Source organism: Nanorana parkeri, unplaced genomic scaffold (genome assembly GCF_000935625.1).
Source record: "Nanorana parkeri isolate BGI_ZX_2015 unplaced genomic scaffold, ASM93562v1 scaffold1385, whole genome shotgun sequence".
NCBI classification, from domain to species: domain Eukaryota; kingdom Metazoa; phylum Chordata; class Amphibia; order Anura; family Dicroglossidae; genus Nanorana; species Nanorana parkeri.
In genome coordinates, this window is record NW_017307653.1 from 61,071 (window position 1) to 83,376 (window position 22,306).

Genomic DNA, 22,306 nt, shown 5'->3' on the forward strand with positions numbered 1-22,306 from the left:
TTAGAACATGTTTCCAAATCAGCTATGTTGTCATAGATTGTTCACCTCTCCTGCCTTCTGCAAACTCTTCACCCTTTTGTGAATAAGTCTGTAAAAAATTCTGACATCAGTGGGTCATCTCTAGGGATCTTGAGAAATTTGAGGAACCCAGATTCCGCGAGAACACACTCTTTTTGCTTTTCGCAAGAATTGGGATCCTGAGATTTCCCAAGATCCTCCTGTGAGGCTCAGTGCCTTCAGTGATAGGAACCAGGAAGCATTCAGAATCCGGGGAATAAAGTGAATATTTTTAATGCATATTCTTTCAATGTGCTTTAAGTTCTGTAATGCAGTATTTTGTCAACAGGGTATGTAGGCAGCCACATATGCAAACCTCTCCACTTTAACCCCAACCTTATCTCTTTGCTTATTATCAAAGCCATTCAATTTTTATTTTCATGCAAATTTTCCTAGGCAGTCCACGTGGCAAAATATGAGGTTACTTTCCGCTACATTTAAAGGCAAAATTAATAATCAGTTTGGTTTTATTGGTGCGATATAGCTGTAGCTATAAGGTCACACTAATTTAAAGAATAATTAAAGCCTCCGGGTTTTTTTGCATAGATCTACTGCTAGCAAGTGCTGCAGTAAATCGCTAAAAGTGGAAACAAAAAATGCTTTAACAGAGGTTAATACTCACCTGTATCTTCCCTGCGCGCTCCCGTCCGAAAATGTGAAGATCCTCGGGCGGCAGCAAAGCATCTTGGGGCGGGCGCATGCGCAGTTCACATTTTCAGGAGGGACGCGAGGAGAGACGCAAGGCAAGTCTATGGACGCGTGCACCCGCATGCAGACACTGTGGGACAGGAAGTGCCAGCAACGACAGAGGAGTCAGCGCTGGATCGGAGACCCGCCAAACGACAGGAAAGAAGATCGGACTTACTTCTCTTTTAATGAAGTCTTGCACCTTGCCTGATACTGTAATAGCGCATTGGGGTGCCATCCCATTGAACAGTTAGCGTGACTGTGTTTTGTGGTAGCAGGTGGTACAATGTGCATTTTTACCACAACAAGAAATGTGACTGGGCCCTAAAAGTTTATGTACTCTGGAACAAAACCCACAAACCGTCCCAGCATTTTGGTAGGCCCTTAACGCTCCCACTTCTGTCTACTGCTTTAATTGCTGCCATTGTCCTGCTGAAAATCTTAATACTTTCATTTCTTGGACACATATGCATGCTTCTTACCCCCTCTAACCCCAAATGTAAGACTCACAGGGTTATTTACAAAAGGGTGAAGAGTTTGGAGAAGGCAGGAGAAGTGAATAATCTAGGCCAGAAGAGTTTATTTGGAAAAATTCTCCAATTCAGCTCACTTTCCAGTTTAGCTATATTGTCCTAGATTGTTCACTTCTCCTAAAGCTGGCCATACACTTTACAATTATCTGCAGATTTTCTGTGGTCAGATGAAAAAGGTGCAACAGATTCCTCCATCTACACTTAACTGTGTGGATGGAGTAATCTCTCCACCAGGGCCAATCTGTTGCACTCTTTCCATCTGACCACAGAAAATCTGCAGATAATTGTAAAGATGCCCACACAAATCCCACGATCGTACGATTATCGCAAGGTGTGTGGAAGGTGTGCAACCATTTCTACTGTACGGTCGCACGGCTTTTATCTTAGGAACATGTTCGAAAACCCGCCGAGAATCGTACGATTGCCGGCGGGTGTGTGGCATGTTCGTAAGATAAATGCCGAACGGGCCGGTGTGCGCAAGCGCACACTGCCTGTACAGCATTGCGGTCATCGGATCGCAGGCTTGTGATTATCGCAAGTACGATCTGCCTGTCCAAGATGGGCAGATTGTACGTTTTTTTAATTACCTTACAACCATCGCAAGACAAAGGTCTTGCAATGGTTGTAAGGTCTGTGGCCAGCTTAAGGTGTATGGGCACCTTAACTCTTCAACCTTTTGTGAATAACCCTATCAGTGTCTAAGCATCCAATTGCCAAACCTGATTGTCATTGCACAGGTGCTGAGGGGCACTCATGGCAAAACGCCAGAGTTTAGTTTTCTGTGCTATTCTTTGCAGAGGTGGCAGAAGCAATCAAACCAGCAGGTGGGACAGGGTCAGAGGTATCGACAAGGCCATCCACTGTACAGATGTGAAATGAGTTTAAAATGTTTTGTTTTACTTCAGGTCTGCTTTACGATTTTCCTTCCCACCGTTAAGAAATGATTTTAAGATCAAATGAAAAAACAAAACAATGTAAAGCACACAATTTCAGAAGAAAGAAAGAAAGAAAACAATCTGTCCAGTATGATATTGGAGCCTTTGATTTAAATGCCAAACTCTGCTAAAAACAATAACTGCGCAAAATAAATCCCCCTCACTTTATTTAATTCCGGTCCAACGGTTTAAATATTTAACTCCTCGGGGAAGGAATCAAAGTTTTCCTATTGCCTTGCGCAATATGCATATTCAGTTGGCCATATGATATAATCAGAGGGTCTCTCCGGAACTTGTGACTTTGAAGTGGCTTAAACTGCGTGTCTAGAACGGCTTCCAGACATTTGAACAGGGAACCTGTTTCAAACAGATTAACACCTGCCGGCAAATTGGACAAAAGCAATTCAACCAAGAGGTAGATCAGATGAGGTCCTGAAAAATCTGTGATCTGGTAAATCAATATTGGGCTCTGAATAAAGTACAGAAAAAAACACTGCATTGCGGGGTGCTGAAAGTCTCCATAATAAAAGCTATTTAACCAGTTCACATCCGCGGTGTTAAACCCCCTTCCCATCCAGGCCATTTTTCAGTATTACCACAGGGGGGGGGGTCCGAAAAAACGAGCACACATAGACGATCGGTGGGCTATGGGGCCGCCGATCGTCTATATGTGAAACACCCGGTAACGGGTGTTTGCATTGGTCGGGTCTTTTCTGCCCATGCGTGCCCGCTAGGGGGCACGCGCAAGCAGAAAAAAAATGCCGTCTGGGGGCAACCTGCCAATGCTGCAGTGCCGTCCGTCCATTTTTTTACAACGGGCGGACGGCAAGTGGTTAAGGAGGAACTAGACTCTGGAAGGTGAGCATAAAAAGGGCAAGCAGAGGACAAAGAACTACACAACTATATTACCTGTAGTCTCTCTGCAGCTGATCTTTGCCCATTACTGCCTTACCATGTCTTGTTCTGTCTTTGTGTAGAGGCAGCCATCTTGGTAGAGGCAGGGTATTATTTGGTTGTGTCAGAGCCCCCAGCAAGGAGAACAGTGAGCAGTATAGCAGTGACATCACCAAATCTCACTCCAAATCTCCTGAGACTAGTAGTCAGAGGCAGCAGTGCCTTAGATCTCAAGCTGTACATATGGTGTTGTAGGCACAGGCGTGCCTAGGCACACTGACATACCATCAACTTCTCTATTCTTTGAAATTATTCTGTTCTCTCTATTGAATTCTTCTAGTCAATAATTTTACTATTTTTCAGGAGGAATTCAAAACAAAATGTAAATTTTTCAGGGCACTGCTTAGGCACAATTAAAGTAGTATTAAACTCTAAAACTTTTTCAGTATTGAACTCGGATCAAACAAATTTTCATTGCCCTGCAAAGTGTTTATTTGAATGTTTTCCCTAACACTTACAGTCATCATGTTTTCCAAACAGCTCCAACTCTCTCAGCTCGGCTTCTCTGAACTTCCTGTCCAGTACAAGATCACAAGGGAGAGCACAGTCTCCAGCAACTGTTCATCTATTAGCTTGGAGGAGAGAGGATGGAGGAGGAGGAAACAGGGCAGTGTCTTCCTCTGTTGTGCTTGTGTGTTTTTGGAGACACCCACAGGCTACTAGTACACACAAGGGTGGCTCCATGGGACCCTGCAAGGGAAAATGAGCCACCCTAAAGCAGGATATCAGGGCCAGTGCTCAGAGGACCAGCTGGTTCTGTAGGAAACTAAAACTTTTAAACATCAATGAGCAGCATTAATTGTAAGTGATTTAATCAGCATCTGGAAAAGCTTAAAAACCTTTTGACTTTAATATCACTTTCACTTTTTTAAATGTTCCCTATAACATAGCAAATCTTCACTTTTTTCAGTTCAGGTCCATTTTAATACTAAGGGGGTTGTTCCCAAAGCTGCCGAAGGTAGCCGAGTGAAAAACCCAGCCGAAGTGAAGTGAGCCGAACTACGTTTGGCTATTCACTCCGGTTCAGTATGGCTGATTTCAGTAGTACATTGGCTGAAATCAGCCGTACATCGGCTGCCTTCGGTCAGCCGAACATGTTTGGCATGTTCGGCTGAGTCGAAGTTTAGAGGGACTTCGGCTCAGCCGATCCAACCTCTGGATCGGATGAGCCGAAGCTCCGGTAACTCACTTGCTGCTGTTCGCCCCTATTCTCATAGTGGCGGAACGGCAGTGAGTGAATAGCTGAATGCCGCCGAGCGTACCTCTGAGGTACCGAGCAGAATAGAAAAGAAGTTAAAAGAAGGAAAAAATAAATAAAACCGTTGCCAAATTATTAAAAAAATTAAAACAAATAGGAAATTAAATATATATATATATAGCTATATATCTATATAAATATATATAGATATATAGCTACCAGCTCCATCCTTACTTGTCACCAGGGAGCATGGAACTGGCTTCCCGGCCATTCAGGAAGCTGGGGGGCACGTAATAACTTGCCCCCTTGCTTCCTGATTGGCCATAAAGCCCGCTCCATTCTTCCTCATCCCTTGGTGACAAGAGAGCATGGAGCCGGCTTCCCAGCCAATCAGGAAGCTGGGCAGTGTGTAATTACTCATCGCCGGATTTCTGATTGGTCGGGAAGCTGGCCAAGCAGGGAGCCAGGTGGCCAGTCATTACCCATCCCCCGGCTTCCTGATTGGCCAGAAAGCCGGCTCCATGCTTCCTCGTCACCTGGTGACGAGGGAGGATGGAGACGGATTCCCGGCTAATCAAGAAGCCGTGCGGCGAGTCATTACAAGCTGCCCGGCTTCCTTAATGGGACTTTCGGCATAGGTATTCTGTATTGGCGAGTACCGGAAAGAAAAAAAACATTAGTACTAGTACCCGATACCAGAAAACCAATATTGGTGCATCCCTAGTGAATGTACCCTTTAAGCTGAACTTTGGGATAAGCAAATGTTGTCTAAATAACAAAAGTTAAGTGATCGTTTTTGTTTAGGTTAAAAAATAACAAAGTTATACTCCCCTAAACCTCGCAGCCGGCTTGTTTTTAAAACGGTTCTTTCCACCTCGCTCCCCCTCTGCTGCAGCAGGGTAAGATTCGTGAAACATCACGTTCTATACACAGTGTATAGGACGTGCGGACGCCGAGGGACATACCATCACTGCAGAAGAGGAGGAGACTGTCATAGCCAGCCAGCTCTGAGGATCGGATGAGTATAACTTTGTTATTTTTGAACCTAGAGAAAAATGAGCACATAACCCTTGTAGTGAGGCAGTAGCCCCCCTGCAAGGGTTAATACAAATTTAAAAGCTAAAAGATTTAAAAACACACATACTAAAGTTTATATGATATTTTAGTGATTAGGATTAGCTTTAGCTTAAACAGCAAATTTTTCAAATAACATTGTTATGGCTGCAGTGTATAATGCCAGCAAATAATGTGAAGAAGGTTGTAATATTATACAGATAAAGGAGTCCAGTCTACTTTGTTCATCTGCTTGCCCAGATACTATGTATACCGGATGCAAGTAAGAGAGGAGGTGAAAAGGCCCTGTGTACACGGATGGTTTTTGTGTGATTTTAGCGTGTAAAGAGCATCAGATTCAACAAATATTTACAAAGCAGTTAAAAAGCATCCGGATGAGCAGAGCCGAGATTACCATAATGGCGTTCATGGACCAGTGCCTAGGACAGATGGGATAGAGGGGGCAGCACCAACTACAAAAATGTACAAATCGTGGTAACTATTTACTTTATTGTGTTACCCTCTCCTGGTCACCATTGCACATTTGTGGCTGAATTAAGAAGAAAAAAAAAATTCTAACCTAAAATAAAATACAATAAATAAAATGGAGGAGGTGCAAAGGATGTTACAGCAGAACTCGGGGCAAAATGGTTCTTAACCCTTGCAGCACTCGTTTGTGTCTAGGTTAATAAAAATTATTCTATGATTAGGCCCAGATGGTGAAACACGTGAGAGTGGGCAGTTAACCCGTGCAGTGCAGGAGTAGCCCCACTGCAAGGGTTATTAGAAATTCTGCTCGGAGCTCTGCTTTAAAGTGTATGTATACCTTTATCACCAAACAAATATGTATCCCCTCCCCCAACGTATGGCCAGCCTTTTTCCATTTTAGTCCTCAATCTTCTGTCAAAACATATCCAAACATCTTTCCCCAGGGACCTCCAGTGATCAGGTGACAGCAGACACAGCACCATTGGAACATGGCCGAGATCTGCACATTTCTGCGCCTGCGTGGGTGATGCTGCACATGTGCATATACACCACAGCTCTAGCACCTGGCAGGGCTTTGCGGCATCTCTGGTCATGCACAGCACAGAAACCATGTGATATGTCATCCTACTGCATCAGAAATGCCTATCTTCCTTGATTTAATCTAGTGGCCATAAGGTGTTGCACATCTAAAAGTCAGATGTTTGCAGAGCGAATAGCTCTGCAAACGTTTTATAGATACACACCTATATGTTTTCTTTACCAAGGTGCTTACCCAGGCCAGTAAGGAAAACATATTCACTAGACTGAGTTCTACTGGTTAAATGGTTTGATTTATTTCTTTCACACTATCTTTAATCTGTATTGTCCATCCCTTCTCTATTTTAATGTGTTTCCTGTGACATAGTTACATAGTATTTGAGGTTGAATAAAGACATAAGTCCATCAAGTCCAACCTATTGCGTGTATGCATTTATGTTCGAGCTGGTGTGTGCGTGTCTATGTGTGATTTTGCTCTTAAGAGTACCTGTACCCCTTTATGTTATGGTTTCCAAGAAACTCGTCCAGGAGTTTCTTAAATGATTCCACACTCTTAGCTGAAATCACGTCCTGCGGCAGCGAGTTCCAGACCCTAACCGCTCTAACTGTGAAGAACCCCTTGCGCCCCTTGTGTTGAAATTTTTTTTCTACTACCAATGTTTGGTGATGCCCTCTGGTCTTTGTTACGGAGCTAGCCGTAAACAGTTTGGTAATAATGTTGCTGTCACCATTGAACAGTTTATACAAGAAGATCATGTCCCCCCTTAATCTCCTAACCTCCAAAGAGAACATATTTAATTTTAACAACTTTGTTTCATAGTTCAGGTCCTTGAACCCCTTTATGAGTTTGGTAGCCCTCCGCTTGACTTTTTCCAGCTCAAGGACATCTTTTCTGAGTATCGGTGACCAAAACTGGACCGCATACTCCAGATGCGGCCGAACCAATGATGTGTACAGTGGCAAAATGATAGACTTGTCCCTGCAATACATTCCCTTCTTCATGCAAGACAGGACTCTGCTTGCTTTGTTTACAGCAGTCTGGCACTGCGAGCTGTTATTCAATCTGTGGTCTATAATGACCCCCAAATCCTTCTCCGTTTGCGACTTCCCTAGTGGCACACCCATACAAGTAGTCCATTTGCCTATTTTTAACTCCAAAGTGCATTATCTTGCATTTATCGACATTGAGCTTCATCTGCCATACTGTTGCCCACTCCCCGAGTTTATCCAGGTCCTCCTGTAATGTTACAATGTCTGAATCCGTGTCTATTACCCTCCCAATTTTTGTATCATCAGCAAAAACTGAGACATGGCTACTCACTCCCTCCCCGATATCATTAATAAATAGGTTAAAAAGCATAAGGGCCCAGCACAGAACCCTGGGGCACACCGCTCATCACTTCAGCCCAGTCTGAAAAGGTGCCGTTTATTGATACTCTTTGTACACGTTCCTTTAGCCAGTCTTCTATCCATGTACACACTCTTTCATCTATACCCATAACCCTCAGCTTGTATAACAAACATCTATGAGGCACTGTATCAAATGCTTTGGAAAAGTCCAGATATACTGCGTCCACTGTCCTCCCTCCATCCAGATCTCTACTCACCTCTTCGTAAAAAGTTAGCAGGTTGGTCTGGCACGAACGATCCTTCCTAAAACCATGCTGGTTATCACTTATTATGCCATGATCCCGGACGAATTCCACTAAGTAGTCCTTAATCATTCCCTCTAATAGTTTACATGCTATGCACGTCAGACTAACTGGTCTATAGTTCCCCGGTTGGCATTTTGACCCTTTTTTGAATATAGGTACCACATTAGCCCTCCGCCAGTCGCTTGGCACTCTACCAGCCATTACCGATTCCTTAAAAATGAGGAACAGTTGTCTCGTTATCTCCTTGTTCAGTTCTTTGAGTACCTTGGGATGTAGATTATCAGGTCCTAATGCTTTATTTGCATTAAGTAGTTTAAGCCTATGTTGTATCCCAGTTTCAGTCAACCACTCAGGTGTATTTCTTGTTAAATTTTGTGTTTTATCCTGTACATTAAACCCGTCTGCTTCCTTGGTGAATACTGATGAGAAAAAGTATTTAGCGTCTCTGCCCTCTCCCTGTCGTTTGTGACTAACCTCCCATTTTTGTCCTTTATTGGGCCTATCTGTTCCTTTCTACTATTTATGTATTTAAAACATTTTTTGGGGTTCTTTTTACTAACTGTGGCGATATATTTCTCACATTCAATTTTAGCTGCCCGGACTACTAGTTTAAATCTTTTATTACATTCTTTGTAGTTTTGAAATGCCAATACTGTCCCCTCCATTTTATACTTAGTAAATGCCACTTTCTTTTCTTTAATGTGTTGTTTTACTGTTTTATTTAGCCACATTGGCTTAGTTTTTGATCTTTTATTTTTGTTACCCAACGGTATACACCTGGTAATAGCATTTTTTTATTTATTCTTGAAACTTTTGGTCAATGTTTAGTTTATAAAATAAGTTTACCATTGGTTTTCACCTACTATATTGCACAGTTTATCAAAGTTAGTCTTCCTGAAGTTTAAGCTTCTCGTCCGACCATCTCCCTTCCCTTTCTTGCACCCAATATTAAAAGCAGCCACCTTGTGATCACTATTACCCAGTGTCTCCCCGATTATAATATCCTCAATTAACTCCGTATTGTTGGTGATGATCATATCTAGAATTGCATTTTTCCTAGTCGGGACCTCAACCATCTGATCCATGAAATTGTCTTGCAACATATTAACCTTTTATAATACATCTTTTATAATACATCTTTTATAATACATCTTTTATAATACATCTTGCTGTGGCACTGAAGTTGCACAAATATGGAAGCACAGATTTGTAAAGGGTTGTAATAGCAGATATTTCTAGCAGGCTCATGTAATTTGTCTCTGGTAGTGATGGCCAAACTGGCCTGGGTTGGGTTCATTTGGACATTCGCTGAACCCAACCAGAAATCAGGTTTTCGTTAACGTCCAAGGCAAATCGTTTGGAAAACTACAAACTCATGGCTGACCTGAACCCAGAGTACATCCCTAGTCTCCAGTCAATAAAGCATGATCCCCGTCTACAGAAACTTAATTTCTATGGCATGTCTGCACTCCCTGGCAGTTTCTGTAGCATTAAATTCACTGAATATCATGTGTGGCCCTTTGACGATGTCAGGGGCCACACTTGAAGCCTCTTATATCAAGAAAGCTGATTAACGCTGCTTTTTAAAGCATCCTTTAACTCCAGACTGGCAGTGCTGAATATAGATCAGGATGACAACTTGAAGTGAAAAATGAGTACCTAATGCAAGCTGGCAGCACACAGCTGGCACCACCTAGGGTCTGCCCACCAGGTCTGTTACTTTCCTCCTCTGACTTTCCAATCCTCACTACTGCACAGAGAGGTCACCCATTACATTGATGTGATTTAGGTCACCGGGAGGAATAAATCAGGATAATGGAACTGATGTGATGTGACTGCTTTGTGCACAATATTTGGCACCCTAAGTAACACCCTTCTGCTAGAATAACAAAACATTGACATGTTTTGCTAGCCTATCAAGGCTTAGAATATTGGAATAATGTGTAAATAAGTCAGAATAGTATTATTCTGCATTGCTGTATAATGTAGTGCTGGGATTTGTAGTCCTCTAGAGCCGGTTGCCATTCGGCATTGCTGTATAATGTATTGCTGAGATTTGTTGATGGTAATATTATAATTATTATATTATATAGAGGACTACAAATCCCAGCAATACATTATACAGCAATTTCCGAAATTATACATTATACAGAAAATCCGAAAGGGAAACAGATTTGGGGCTCATTGTAGACCACAGGCTGAAAAATACCTTGCAGTTTTAGGCTGCGGTAAACAAAGCAAGCAGAGTCCTTTCCTGTATTAAGAGGGGAATGTTTCGCAGGGACAAGTCCGTAATTGTGCCACTTTATAGATCACTGGTTCGGCCTCATCTGGAGTATCCAGTTTTGGGCAACAGTGAACAGGGGGGATGTCCTTGAACTGGAGAGGGTCCAGAGGAGGGCAACCAAAATCATAAAGAGGATGGAGGACCTGAGTTATGAGAACAGGCTTCTAAAATTAAACATGTTCTCATTGGAAGTAAGGAGATTAAGGGGGGACATGATTTTCATGTATAAAATGTTTACCGGGGATAGTAACATTAGCAGCAAACTTTTTACAATTATCTCCATGACAAGGACGAGAGGCCACCACTTAAAATTGGTGGGAAAAAAGTTTCAGCACAAGGGGCGAAGGGGGTTCTTCTCAGTTAGATCGGTCAAGGTCTGGAACTCGCTGCCACATGCTGTGATTTCGGCTGAGAGTGTGGAATCATTCAAGAGGTGATTGGACGATTTCTAAGGGACCGTAATATACAGGGGTACAAGTACTCCTAAAATTGATAACACACAAGGGACCTATACATACTACACACCAATAGGACCATACACACATACACAAATAGGTTGGACTTGATGGACATATGTCTTTATTCAACCTCAAATACTATGTAACTATGTAAGCAATGCAAAATGCAGAATAATATGTTGCTACCTACTCTGTGCTGCTCCGGGTTGCCAACCTGATGAAGGCGGATGGCTGTGGAGGGTCTCGCATCAATACTAATACCGGTATCGGTAATGGTGCATCCCTATCCCTGGGAAAAAATGGTCTATAACTATATAGGGAAAAATAGCCTTTCTTTGCCTATAGTCATGTGTGATTTTCCAGTGCATGCACAAAACTGCATGAAGTGCATAGTGATAGTGTACAAATAAAGCACAGTGTGCTGGGGTTTATCTTTCTCTGTCATTTAGCATTTTACTGATCATCTCTGGTCATCTGCAAATTCAGCATTACAGCAAAACTGTGCAGGATCTCTACATAGGAATCAGAAGACACGCACAGCTGTCACTGCTTCTCTGCATTCTCCTTAGGGGGAAACTGTACAATCCAAAACTAGCTCAGCATATAAAGCAGAATATAACTGCAGTAGGTGCCTTATCAATGGGGGAGGAAGGGGTGAAGCCTGTATAGTCATGTATGCCTAGGTCAGCACAAACATCCCCTTCTACCTGAAAGCCCGATTACATTTTCAGTTTAAATTAGCTGAATACATTTCAGGTGCATCTAATGAAAAGGTGTTCAACGTCTAAAGGTGGCCATACACTCTACAACCATCGCAAGACTTTAGTCTTGCGATGGTTGTACAGGGATTAAAAAAACGTACGATCTGCCTATCTTGGACAGGCAGATCGCACTCTCGATCATCGCAAGCCCGCCCCCCTGAGGGGCGGGCTTCCGATGACTGCAATGCTGAACGGGCAGTGTGCGCGTGCGCACACCGGCCCGCTCGGCATTTGTCTTCCGAGCACCGTTCTAACCAGCCGAGAATAAGATGATTGTAATGGTGAGCGGGCAGTGTGCGCTTGCGTACCTCTGCCTGTGCGGCTTTCGTCTTGCGATCGCACTACCAACCCTAGCATGCTCGTAATACAAAAGTCGTGCGACCCTACAGTAAATGCAGTCGCACGCTGCCCATACACCTTACGATTATCATAAGATTGCGCGATCACCCGCGATTATCGGACGTTAATCGTCAGGTGTATGGGCAGCTTTGCAGTAAGAATTATTTAAAAAGCAGGCACATCCTGAGTAGAAAAGTCTGTCCCCTGCCATCATGCTGTAGAGAAAGAACCTTGCTCTTTGTGTGGAAGCAGTGGTCTCTCTGTAGAGGTCTAGCTCTGACCCAGCATAAGGACTTTTGCAGAGGCACCACTGTATTCACACAGACAGCAGGGGTTCTTCTCTACAGTATGCTGGCAGGAGACAGGCTTTACTACTTAGGCTGTGGCTGCTAGTAGACTTTGCACACCTTTTTTGTTGCAGTTGGAGTGTGTTTAAAAGATAAGTGCACTTATGCTTTCGGCCCCTTAAGCTGACCTAATTTATCCCATTCTCTCCCTGCACAGATCTGTACTGAATGTTTTCCTACAAGTCCGACCTTCATTGTTTGTTTACATCCTTCTGCGAACATCTCCCTCATAGTACATTCTTATTGACATCTTTGGGGCTCATCTAACTCTGTTTCCTGACATAAAGATGACCCTACAGAATTCAATGGGGATATACTGCGCAAGCATGGTCAGAAGAGGGAAACTTTTCCTGCAGGATGTAAACAAATGAGGCCAAGCCTGTTGGAATGGCCCGTCACAGCAATGATGCCCCTCAACTTTTTTCCGCCTGAGACAGCCAGTGGTTGGTGGTGGGGATGGTGGGGTGGTGGTGCTGGATGGTGCACAATCAGTGAAGAGGGGTGCTGGTGGAGAGTGATGCCGCTAAGCTGCACAATGTTTGCAGTGTGCCTGCCGCCCCCTTTTCCAGCCAGAGTGTCCCAGGTTGCTAAGAGCCGGGGATGTATAAAGGTTCCACATCTCCCTGCCCAGCTCTTAGCAAACTGGGATGCTCTGGTTGGTGTCCTGCAGAGCTCCTGGCAACCATTGACATCACTGGTTGCCAAGAGCTCGGCGGGATGCCAGCCAGAGCGTCCCAGGTTGCTGAGAGCTAGGGATGTATAAGGGTTCTACATCTCCCTGCCCAGCTCTTAGCAAACTGGTATGCTCTGGCCGGTGTCCTGCAGAGCTCCTGGCAACCATTGACATCAGTGGTTGCCAAGAGCTCGGCAGGATGCCAGCAAGAGTGTCCCAGGTTGCTAAGAGCTGGCTGGAGAGATGTGTATGGCCCTTACACATCTTCCTGCCCGGCTCTTAGCAACCTGGGAAGCTTTGGCCCGAAAGGGGGCTGCAGGCACACTGCAAACATTGTGCAGCCATGCCGCTCTGCCTGACGCCCCCTACGTGACCCAAAGAAATTCCGCCTAAGGCAATAGCCTCAGGCTACCTCATTAAAGGGATGGTCCTCACTGAAAGTATGCATCTGTGCAGGGGAAGGCTGGAATCACTTAGGTTAGCTTAAAGGGGCCATATGGATAAGTTCGCTTTAACTTTGAAGCATGCCACGTTCCCTGTCATTGACTGATGACTACCTACCCAGAACATTTGCTGTGCGCTGCAGAATTCCTGAGACGTCTTCTAAATCTTCCTTACCGGAGAGCCCTGCGTACGGACATTTCAGTGAGGCATTGTGCAGATTCTTCTCGGTATCCGGACAGCTTAAAAGGAGACAGTAAGACAGAAGAAAAAGAATGAGATACGAGCCCACCGTCTGCTAGTGCCTAACCTCCTGGATGCCTTTTCCCTCATTAAATTGTTAGCAAATCCCTAATTAGCACATAGCGCTCAGGCAAATAATTTCACACATGAAGCTGCTGTATATCACCAGGAGAATTATCAGCTTGTATCACTAGGGCTAATTTACTGCATCATTAGGAGGCTGAATATTGAAAAGTGAAGAAACATGTTTGAGTAACAGCTTCACCCCAGGAAGCAGAAAATCAGTTACTTCATATATATTTCTCAGTATAACATATATAACATATATAACTTTTTACTCAAAGCCCTAAGGAGGACCCGGCACTGTGCAATTGATGTGCAGAGCTTCAGATATGAATATAGCAGGGGTAGGCAACCTCAGCATATCAGCTGTTTTGGAACTAAAAATCCCATGAGGCATTGCAAGACTCTGACAGCCATAGGCATGACTCCCAGAGGCAGAGGCATGAAGGGATTTGTAGTTTCAGGACAGCTGGAGTGCCAGGGTTGCCTACTCCTGGAATATAGTATGTTGATATGTGTATGTATGTATGTATGTATGTATATATGTATGTATGTATGTATGTATGTATGTACAGTGAGGTGCATTAAAATGCACCAAAAAATAAATTTTCAACATATGTAGTGCAGTCAGAAGAAATACACTTTGAAATACGCATATACAAAAAGCAGATAAAAGCGGTTAAACTCACATAAAAATGCAGGTAAATGAACAGAGGTCAGTGCACAGGAATGCATATAAATACCATTTTTTATAAATGTCTTAGGGCACTAAACTGTATGTAAAGCAATAAGTCTGTTTTTAGGAAAGGAAGGCTTAAAACCGGTATGAGGTTATTGTGTCCTGCTGGGGAGATATCTTTTATTTTCTTTTTATTTAAACTTTTTCACTCTAAAAGTGAGGCGGTTAAAAGGGGACACGATTTTGATGTACAATATGTTTAATGGTGATGATAATATCAGTAATAAACCGTTCACTGTAAACTTCCAAAAGAAGACTAGAGGCCACCACCTAAAATTGGATTATTTCCTGTTACAGCGGTAACATTGGGGAACTCTCTTCCACAAGCAGTGGTATCAGCAGAAAGTATGGAATCATTCAAAGATCATTTAGATACCTTCCTCAAAAACCATAACATAGGGGGGTACAGGTACTCTTAATGGCTGGAACACACAGAGACACACGCTCACAAAGGTTGAACTCAAAGGATCTATGTTTATATTCAACCTCAAATACTATGGGGGTTATTCACGAAAGGGTGAAGGGTTTGGAGAAGGCAGGAGAAGTGAACAATCTAGGACAACATAGCTGAACTGGAAAGTGAGCTGAATTGGAGAATTTTCCACATCAGCTATTTTGTCCTAGATTGTTCACTTCTTCCGCCTTCTCCAAACCCTTCACCCTTTTGTAAATAACACCCTATGTAAACTATGGGGTCTAGTCACTAAGCTGCCGTAGGCAGCCGAGTGACTAACCGACCCGAAGCGAAGTGAATAGCCGAACGCTGTTCGGCTATTCACTGCAGGCTGGTAGGCTGATTCCAGCCGTATATAGGCTGAAATCAGTCGTACATCGGGTGGCTTCGGGTCGGCCGAACATGCTCAACATGTTCGGCCGACCCGAAGTGCAGAAGGAGTTCGACTCAGCCAATCCAGCATCGGGATTGGCTAAGCCGAACCTCCGGCAGGCTACAAGCTGCTGTTTGGCCTATTCTCATAGATGCCGAACAGCAGTGAGTGAATAGCCACCGAGCGGCATTCGGCTGGGCTGTTCTGCTCGGTACCTCTGTGGTACCTAGTAGAATTGAAAAACTGTGAAAAAAGTAGTAAAAAATAAAATTGAAAATGATTGGGCGGAGCTAGCAGTGAAAGCTAGCTCCGCCCAACTGTTTTCTATTTGCCAGGCAGTTCTGCTGCCGTCAAAAAAAAAAAAACTCTCCTGGAAAGTTTTACTCTGCAGAGCAAACCTTTCCCTGCTCTGTTGTCTCTTTTTTTTTTTCTTCTTCTGACATCTGAGCCATTGGCTGCCATCAGAACAAAAAAATAGGCATAGGAATGCATAGCTAGATTCCTATTGGCTATTTCAATTTGCAATAGCCAATAGCAAACTAGCTATTGCACCCGTCCTCTGCTGCTGTCAATCGCTAGAGGGGACCTGATGGAGAACTGCATGTCCCCTCTGCTGATTGACAGCAGCAGTGGGCGGGTGCAATAGCTAGTTTGCTATTGGCTATTGCAAATTGAAATAGCCGATAGGAATCATGCTGTGCATTCCTATGACATCAGCTGCCTTAAACACTGATGTCATTATAATCACTGAGAGGTGAAGTGAATAACATTGAATATCTTGTTACAATGGCACCTGGAAGTGGCCTGGATATATTAGGCAGCAAGTGAACATTTTGTTCCTGAAGTTGATGTGTTGGAAGCAGAAACAATGGGCAAATTGAAGGATTTCAGCGACTTTGGCAAGGGCTAAATTGTGATGGCTAGACGATTGGGTCAGAGCAAAAACTTCAGCTCTTGTGGGATGTTCCTGGTCTGCAGTGGTCAGAACCTATCATAAGTAGTCTAAGGAAGGAAAAATGGTGAACCGGCAACAGGGTCATTGGTGGCCAAGGCATCATAGGTCTTATATGACCACATGGCTATATTTGCTCATTGACATTGACCGAATATGGCCAAATGGTCAATGATGTCACCACAAGCATCCCGTCCCTATGTGCAGCAGTCCGGAGGGGAATGCCCCAGCCTGCAGCTGTTTGTGCCGGTGGTCCCATCTCACCTACGGGTTCAGAGGACATGTGACATGTGGATGTCTCCAGCTGTTACTTTTTCCCCCCCCACCATTCATATTGTGGTTTGCTATAACTGTACCCTCCCAAATGCTTTATATGATTTCTCTCCTTCTTCTTGAGAGTTTATTCACACTGGTCAGGTTTATTCTGCTGCATTCAGCGTGCCCTAAGCATGCCCATTGTATAACAGGAAAGGTTGGGGATATGACAAACAATGGTAAGGAAGTGTTGTTTTTATGTCAGACTTTCTTTATCTGAGAGGCAGGAAAAAAAACCTGTTGTGTGTGTTCCAGCATCACAAGCAGGTCTATTCCAGGATCATCAGATAACTGGGGTGTACTGATTCACTACGGTACAATCTGGACAAAAACAAAGGCACTGAGCAGGTAGCATGAACCTTCTGCATGCATATGCAGAAGGTACATTCTGTATGCATGTCAAGGTGAATGACAGTGTTATTATAGGCACATTTGTTTTGTATGAAGCTAAACTTATGTAGAACGAAATTCCCTTTTAACCACTTGAAGTCTGCGGTGTTAAACCACCTTCCCATCCAGGCCATTTTTCAGTATTCAGCTCTGCGGTACTTTGACTGACATTTATTCCGTCACGCAACGCTGTACTGAAATTAGTTTTATACCATTTTTTGGGGACAGAGAGGGCTCCTTTCCGCACGTCTGGTGGGACTGTCCACGGGTCATCTGTTACTGGACCAAGATCTTCGCCAAAATTCGAGTAGCTCTGGGCATCGACCTGCCCCTGAGCACTAAATTTGCTCTCTTCAACCAAAAACCACCTGCAGTTATCAAACATTAATTAAAATTATTGCTCCACATCCTTACCGCAGCCAGGAAAGTGATTGCGACATCCTGGAAAACACCTGCCCTTACCATTAGGCTGTTTTTTACGATCATGTCCCAAGTAATGTTCTTTGAAAAACTCACAGCATCACAGGAGGACACCATGGCCTCTTACTACGCAACCTGGGACCCATGGGTCGATGCTTTTTTGCCAGAATATTTTGATCGGTGCTCCATGCTTGTATGATGTACTATGTGACGGGTGTGCAGAACGAGGGTCGCCTATTTTGTTCTGTTTGTCTATTCCCCCTATTGTTTCGGTGTCTGTCTGTGTTTCCTCCGCTATACTGTTACATGCACTATGACGCTGGAGTTGACGATTACAATTTTTGATGCACGAAGTTCAATGTCACGTCTGTGGTGGTAGAGGCTCGGGCCCCTACCCTGCTATACTAGATGGGGTTTGTTCTCATTCTTGTATGTTTGAACTTTATATGAAAATGTGTTCAATAAAAACTTATTGCAAAGAAAAAGCTTTTACCGCTCATCAGTTTAGTGTTATCAGTGATTGATGGCCGTAAAATGATTGCTCTCACTCCGACGTTTGTGGCGATATGTAACATGTGTAGCGCAATTGTTGTTTTCACGCGCTGACGCATCTGACACATGACTGACAGGTGAATGCGGAAGTGATGTAATATGTATCACTTCTGCATTCACAGTACGGAGGGAGGTCAGCAAGGAGAGAGACACTGATCGGTTGTATATGAAACAGCCAGTAACGGCTGTGCAGAACGGACGGGTTTTTCCTGCGCTCGTCAGGAGTGCGCGCGAGCAGGAAAAAAATGCCACCTGGAGACGGCAACCCGCAAATGCGAGTCTGCCGTCCGTCCGTTTTTTCTCAACGGGCGGACGGCAGGAGGTTAAATAGTATTAAACCCTTTGTCAGCAAAGTATTTCTTTGTATAAAGTATGTTTTTGTCCAAGCACTTACAGTTATCATGTTTCCGAACAGCTCCAGCTCTTTCTGCTCATCTTCTCTAAACGTCCTGTCCAGTACAAAATCGCAATGGACAGAACAGTCTCCAGCAACTGTCCATCTACTAGCATGGTGGAGGGAGGATTGAGGGGAACAGAGGAGTGTCTTGCCTTGCTGTGCCTGTGTGTTTGTGGAGACACACACAACTTACTAGCAAACACAAGGGTAGCTCCATAGAACTCTGCAAAGGAAAGGAGCCCCCCTAAAACAGGATATTAGGGCCAGTGCTTGGTGGACCAGCTGATTCTGCAGGGAGTTAAAACTTTTAAAACATCAAGAAGCAGCATCCATTGTAAGTGATGTCATCAGCATTTGAAATTAAAATCCTTTAGACTTTAAATCACATCTATTAGGCATTTTGTCTTTTGGTTGTTGCTAATGCATTACTCTAACCTGAATGTCTCCATTAATCCAGCTCTGTATACACTCGAAAAAAGTTGGACAACACTTGAGTAATGAACAGTAATTTAAGTAAGTGAATGCATAATTCAAACCTGAAGAGCTTTAGTAGGTCAGACAAATATTGTATCAATTCCTTTTCTACTCTGAGTGTATGCACGGGAAAATTAATGTTTTTACCCTTCTGTGATCTTTTATTTTCTGATTCATCTCACTAAATTAATCTTTGCCTGCAAAAGGTTTGTCAATTTATTTCCAGTGGGGTTTAACTCAGCCTGCTCCTTTCCACATAAAAAGATTACAGCTCTATGCAGTAAGTAGACTGCACAGGCTTAACTTAATTTGGTAGGTCACTGAGTGGACAAATCAATAAGATTTTCCAATTCATGAGGAGTTAATGAAATTTACAATACAGTCTTATATATGTGTTTAACCATTTGGTCGCAGGCACAGCGTGCACAGCATGTGCACATTTTGTAGGAAAAGGGGAGAAATAACATAATTACTGGTTTGTGCCTTAGCAGAAGTGATCAGAACCAGTGGCTGAGGAGCCACATGTGGTTCTCAATTTCCTTTGGCATGGATCAAGGTAATCTCTCAGAATGTCTCTGCTGTGGAGTACAAATCTCATGAACAAGAATAAAAAGCAACAGTGTATTCAATTCAATGAGCTATAAAGATCGAAGGGCATAACAAAACTCATTGCACTGATTGCAGGTAATACGCTGCCTGTCCAAAAAAACAAAAAAACTGGATTTAGTTATAGTAGAACTATGAGGTGAGTGATCTCCACTCATCCTCATAGTTATAGCCGACCTGTGACAAAGAAGCTTACCAAAGGCCAAATATTTAGTTGAAGTTACTTCTAAGTATATAGGCATAAACATTTTTACTATTCATTCATCATTACTATTATAGTGTGGGCATAGTGATTCTTCGAAGTATCATAAAGGCCAGATGGCAGATCATGATTATGGGTGTCTGTCATTTAAAACGGCAGCCTTTAAAAATCTACTCAAAGTAAGAGTCTTAACTGCAGATAGCTTTAAGCTGTTGCCAAATTTCTGGGATTGTCGGGTTTCTGGGAAATGTAATAAATATTGGATTTGGTGACTCATTCTGCCATTCTGTCTTCTAAGACACAGTGTGTCACTTGTGATACACCAGGTCATGGTATAGCTGTAGAAAAATAAGTCAAGGCAACAGAACTTGCTGTATTTCAATTCTGAATTGAGAAAGCTGGTTGGATGACCAGTGAAACGTCTTCAATAAAAATACAGCAGGTCCAGTTGCCTTGACTTGTTTTTTTACAGCTAGAACCCCCTACAGCTCTCACTGGTTCTTCTTTCTGACCTCCACCCATAGCAGGATCCTCTAGTGGTGTGAAGGTCAGCAGGAGGAACCAATAACAACTGTAAGGGACCCAGGAGAACCAGGACCACCTGCAGCTCTCACTGGTTCCTCTTTCTGACCTTCACTCAATTCTGGATCCTGCAGTGATGACAAGGTCAACAGGAGGAACTAGTGAGAACTGTAGGGGACCCAGGTGACCCAGGACCGCCTATAGCGCTCACTGGTTCCTCTTTCTGACCTCCACTAGTTACTGGATCCTACCGTGATATGAAGAACAGCAGGATGAACCAGTGAGAACTGTAGGGTACCAAGAAGAACCAGGACCCCCTACAGCTCTCACTGGTTTCTCTTTCTGACCTCCACCCATTACTGGATCTTGCAGTGGTGTGAAGGTCAGCAGGAGGAACCAGTGAAAACTGTAGGGGACCCAGGTGACCGGAAGTGTTGGTTTCTCTTGGGACTTCACTTGAAGATTTCTCATAATCAAAGTGACAGTTGGTGGCATCGGCAGCAGAAAAAGGTATGTCCAGTTTTCGTTTACACATATGGCTTGCTTTAAAATGTTATTCACAGTGACCAGATCACTCTAAAGTAGAACTGTGTTCAGGATGTTGACATTCAAATATTTACATATTTTTAACAAGCTGTAAATAACATTTGCAATAGAGTGTTCTCTCACTTCTAGCTGCAGGTCATGTTGAGCAATTCATCCTCATGCAGTGAAGTCATATCAGTTGCCTCTTATCACTCGGGTCCCCCTTTTCCTGTGTATCTGCTCTGTGTTTACATTAGAAGTTAGAACGTTCCATGAGCTTCTGCTGCAAACTTTGAAGATTAATTACTCCATGGTGTCTGCAGCTATAGAGTAGCACAGGTACAGGTCCATTTACATCACTGGTTGCAAGGAGCTGGGCAGAAAACCAGCCAGAGCATCCAGTACAGCTCCTAGCAACCAATGATATTACTGGTTTCCTGGAGCTATGTGGGACGCCATAGGTGCATTTAATGATATATACACCATCTTGCAATGGAGGAAAAAGCTGAACTTATTGGACCCATGTTTGGTCTATGTAGTGTCCATTAACATCTGATAACCTCTGATTCATCCCATACAGGTCTGCCAACCCAGACGGACTCAGACAGACACAGGTCCGTTTACATCAACCAACCCATAGACTAACATTGACCAACAAAGCCAAGTGAAAGGGCTTTTAGAGAGCAAGGGAGAGGTGTTCCTATGCACTGCATGCAACTTGTATCATGCTTTTAAAAGTCTATTCTCTGTGTCACAAGGTCACTCTCTGTTGTCATTTTCCATAAAAGAAAATTTACGCAGATCCAGGCCAGAAATGTCCCTGCAATTACAGCTCTTGGTGCAAGCTTTTGTCCTACAAGAGAGAACATTAACATTACATATTAAACGGCATCCAGAGTCGAACACTTCATGTACTTGAGAGGATTGTTTTTTAATATGCTACTTAGTTTGTCCTTACCCAATGACTTGATGCTCATAAAGCTGCATCGTTCTCTGGAGCGTCTGCTGAATGGTCTGAGGCTGCGGAATGAAAACAAAAGAGACACTCACTAAGGGCATGAGAAAATATATCTCCATATACATCTGCCAGCATTTAAACATAGACAAAATAATTCCGATTTCCTTTTGTAATAGCCTTAAAAAAAAATCCAACTTAAGTAATACCTTTACCATACTTCATCCAAACAATAAAAAATGCCAAAACTACTACTCTGTAATGAAGCTGTGAGGATGACTTGCATACCAAGGACACATTATTTTTGTCTGTAGCCACAGGTCTGTCCAGGTCTGTCCAGGTCTGTCCCTTAGCATTAGCTGTTCTAAATTCCAGTGGATTATTAATACAGAATAATTGTGTGTAAATGAGAGCAGTCAGGTTTTTCTGCTTCTAATCTTTCTGGAATCATTGTAAAAGAGATGCTGCCCTGTCTCCACTTCTTGACAACTCACATGCAGCAAAGATGTAATCTCTAAAGACAGGGCCATCCCTATAATGAGGCAGCATCTCATTGGGTCACATGGGCTCTTGGCAACCTGTAGATCTGTGACGCTCAGGCCCGTGTCCCGTCCTGGTCACTGCTGAAACTGGTTGCCAGGGACAGATCATAATGCCCTGGCTCCCATCCCAACCAGTGATGTGAGTTACGCTGGACAGAGGTTCCGTGCACAAACACCC

The 22,306-nt window shown here is 43.4% G+C and overlaps 1 protein-coding gene across 1 annotated transcript in view; it reads right to left on the bottom strand.

Moving 5' to 3' along the window:
- The window catches only part of LOC108798037 (guanylate cyclase soluble subunit alpha-2-like), a 102,392-nt gene that overhangs the window by 35,193 nt on the left and 44,893 nt on the right, over positions 1–22,306 (bottom strand). The window contains exons 2-3 of the mRNA XM_018569740.1: positions 21,590–21,651; positions 13,525–13,646 (exon numbers count right to left, since the gene is read on the bottom strand). Of these exons, the coding sequence (XP_018425242.1) occupies positions 13,525–13,646; positions 21,590–21,651 (184 nt within the window). The remainder of the gene's footprint in view (positions 1–13,524; positions 13,647–21,589; positions 21,652–22,306) is intronic.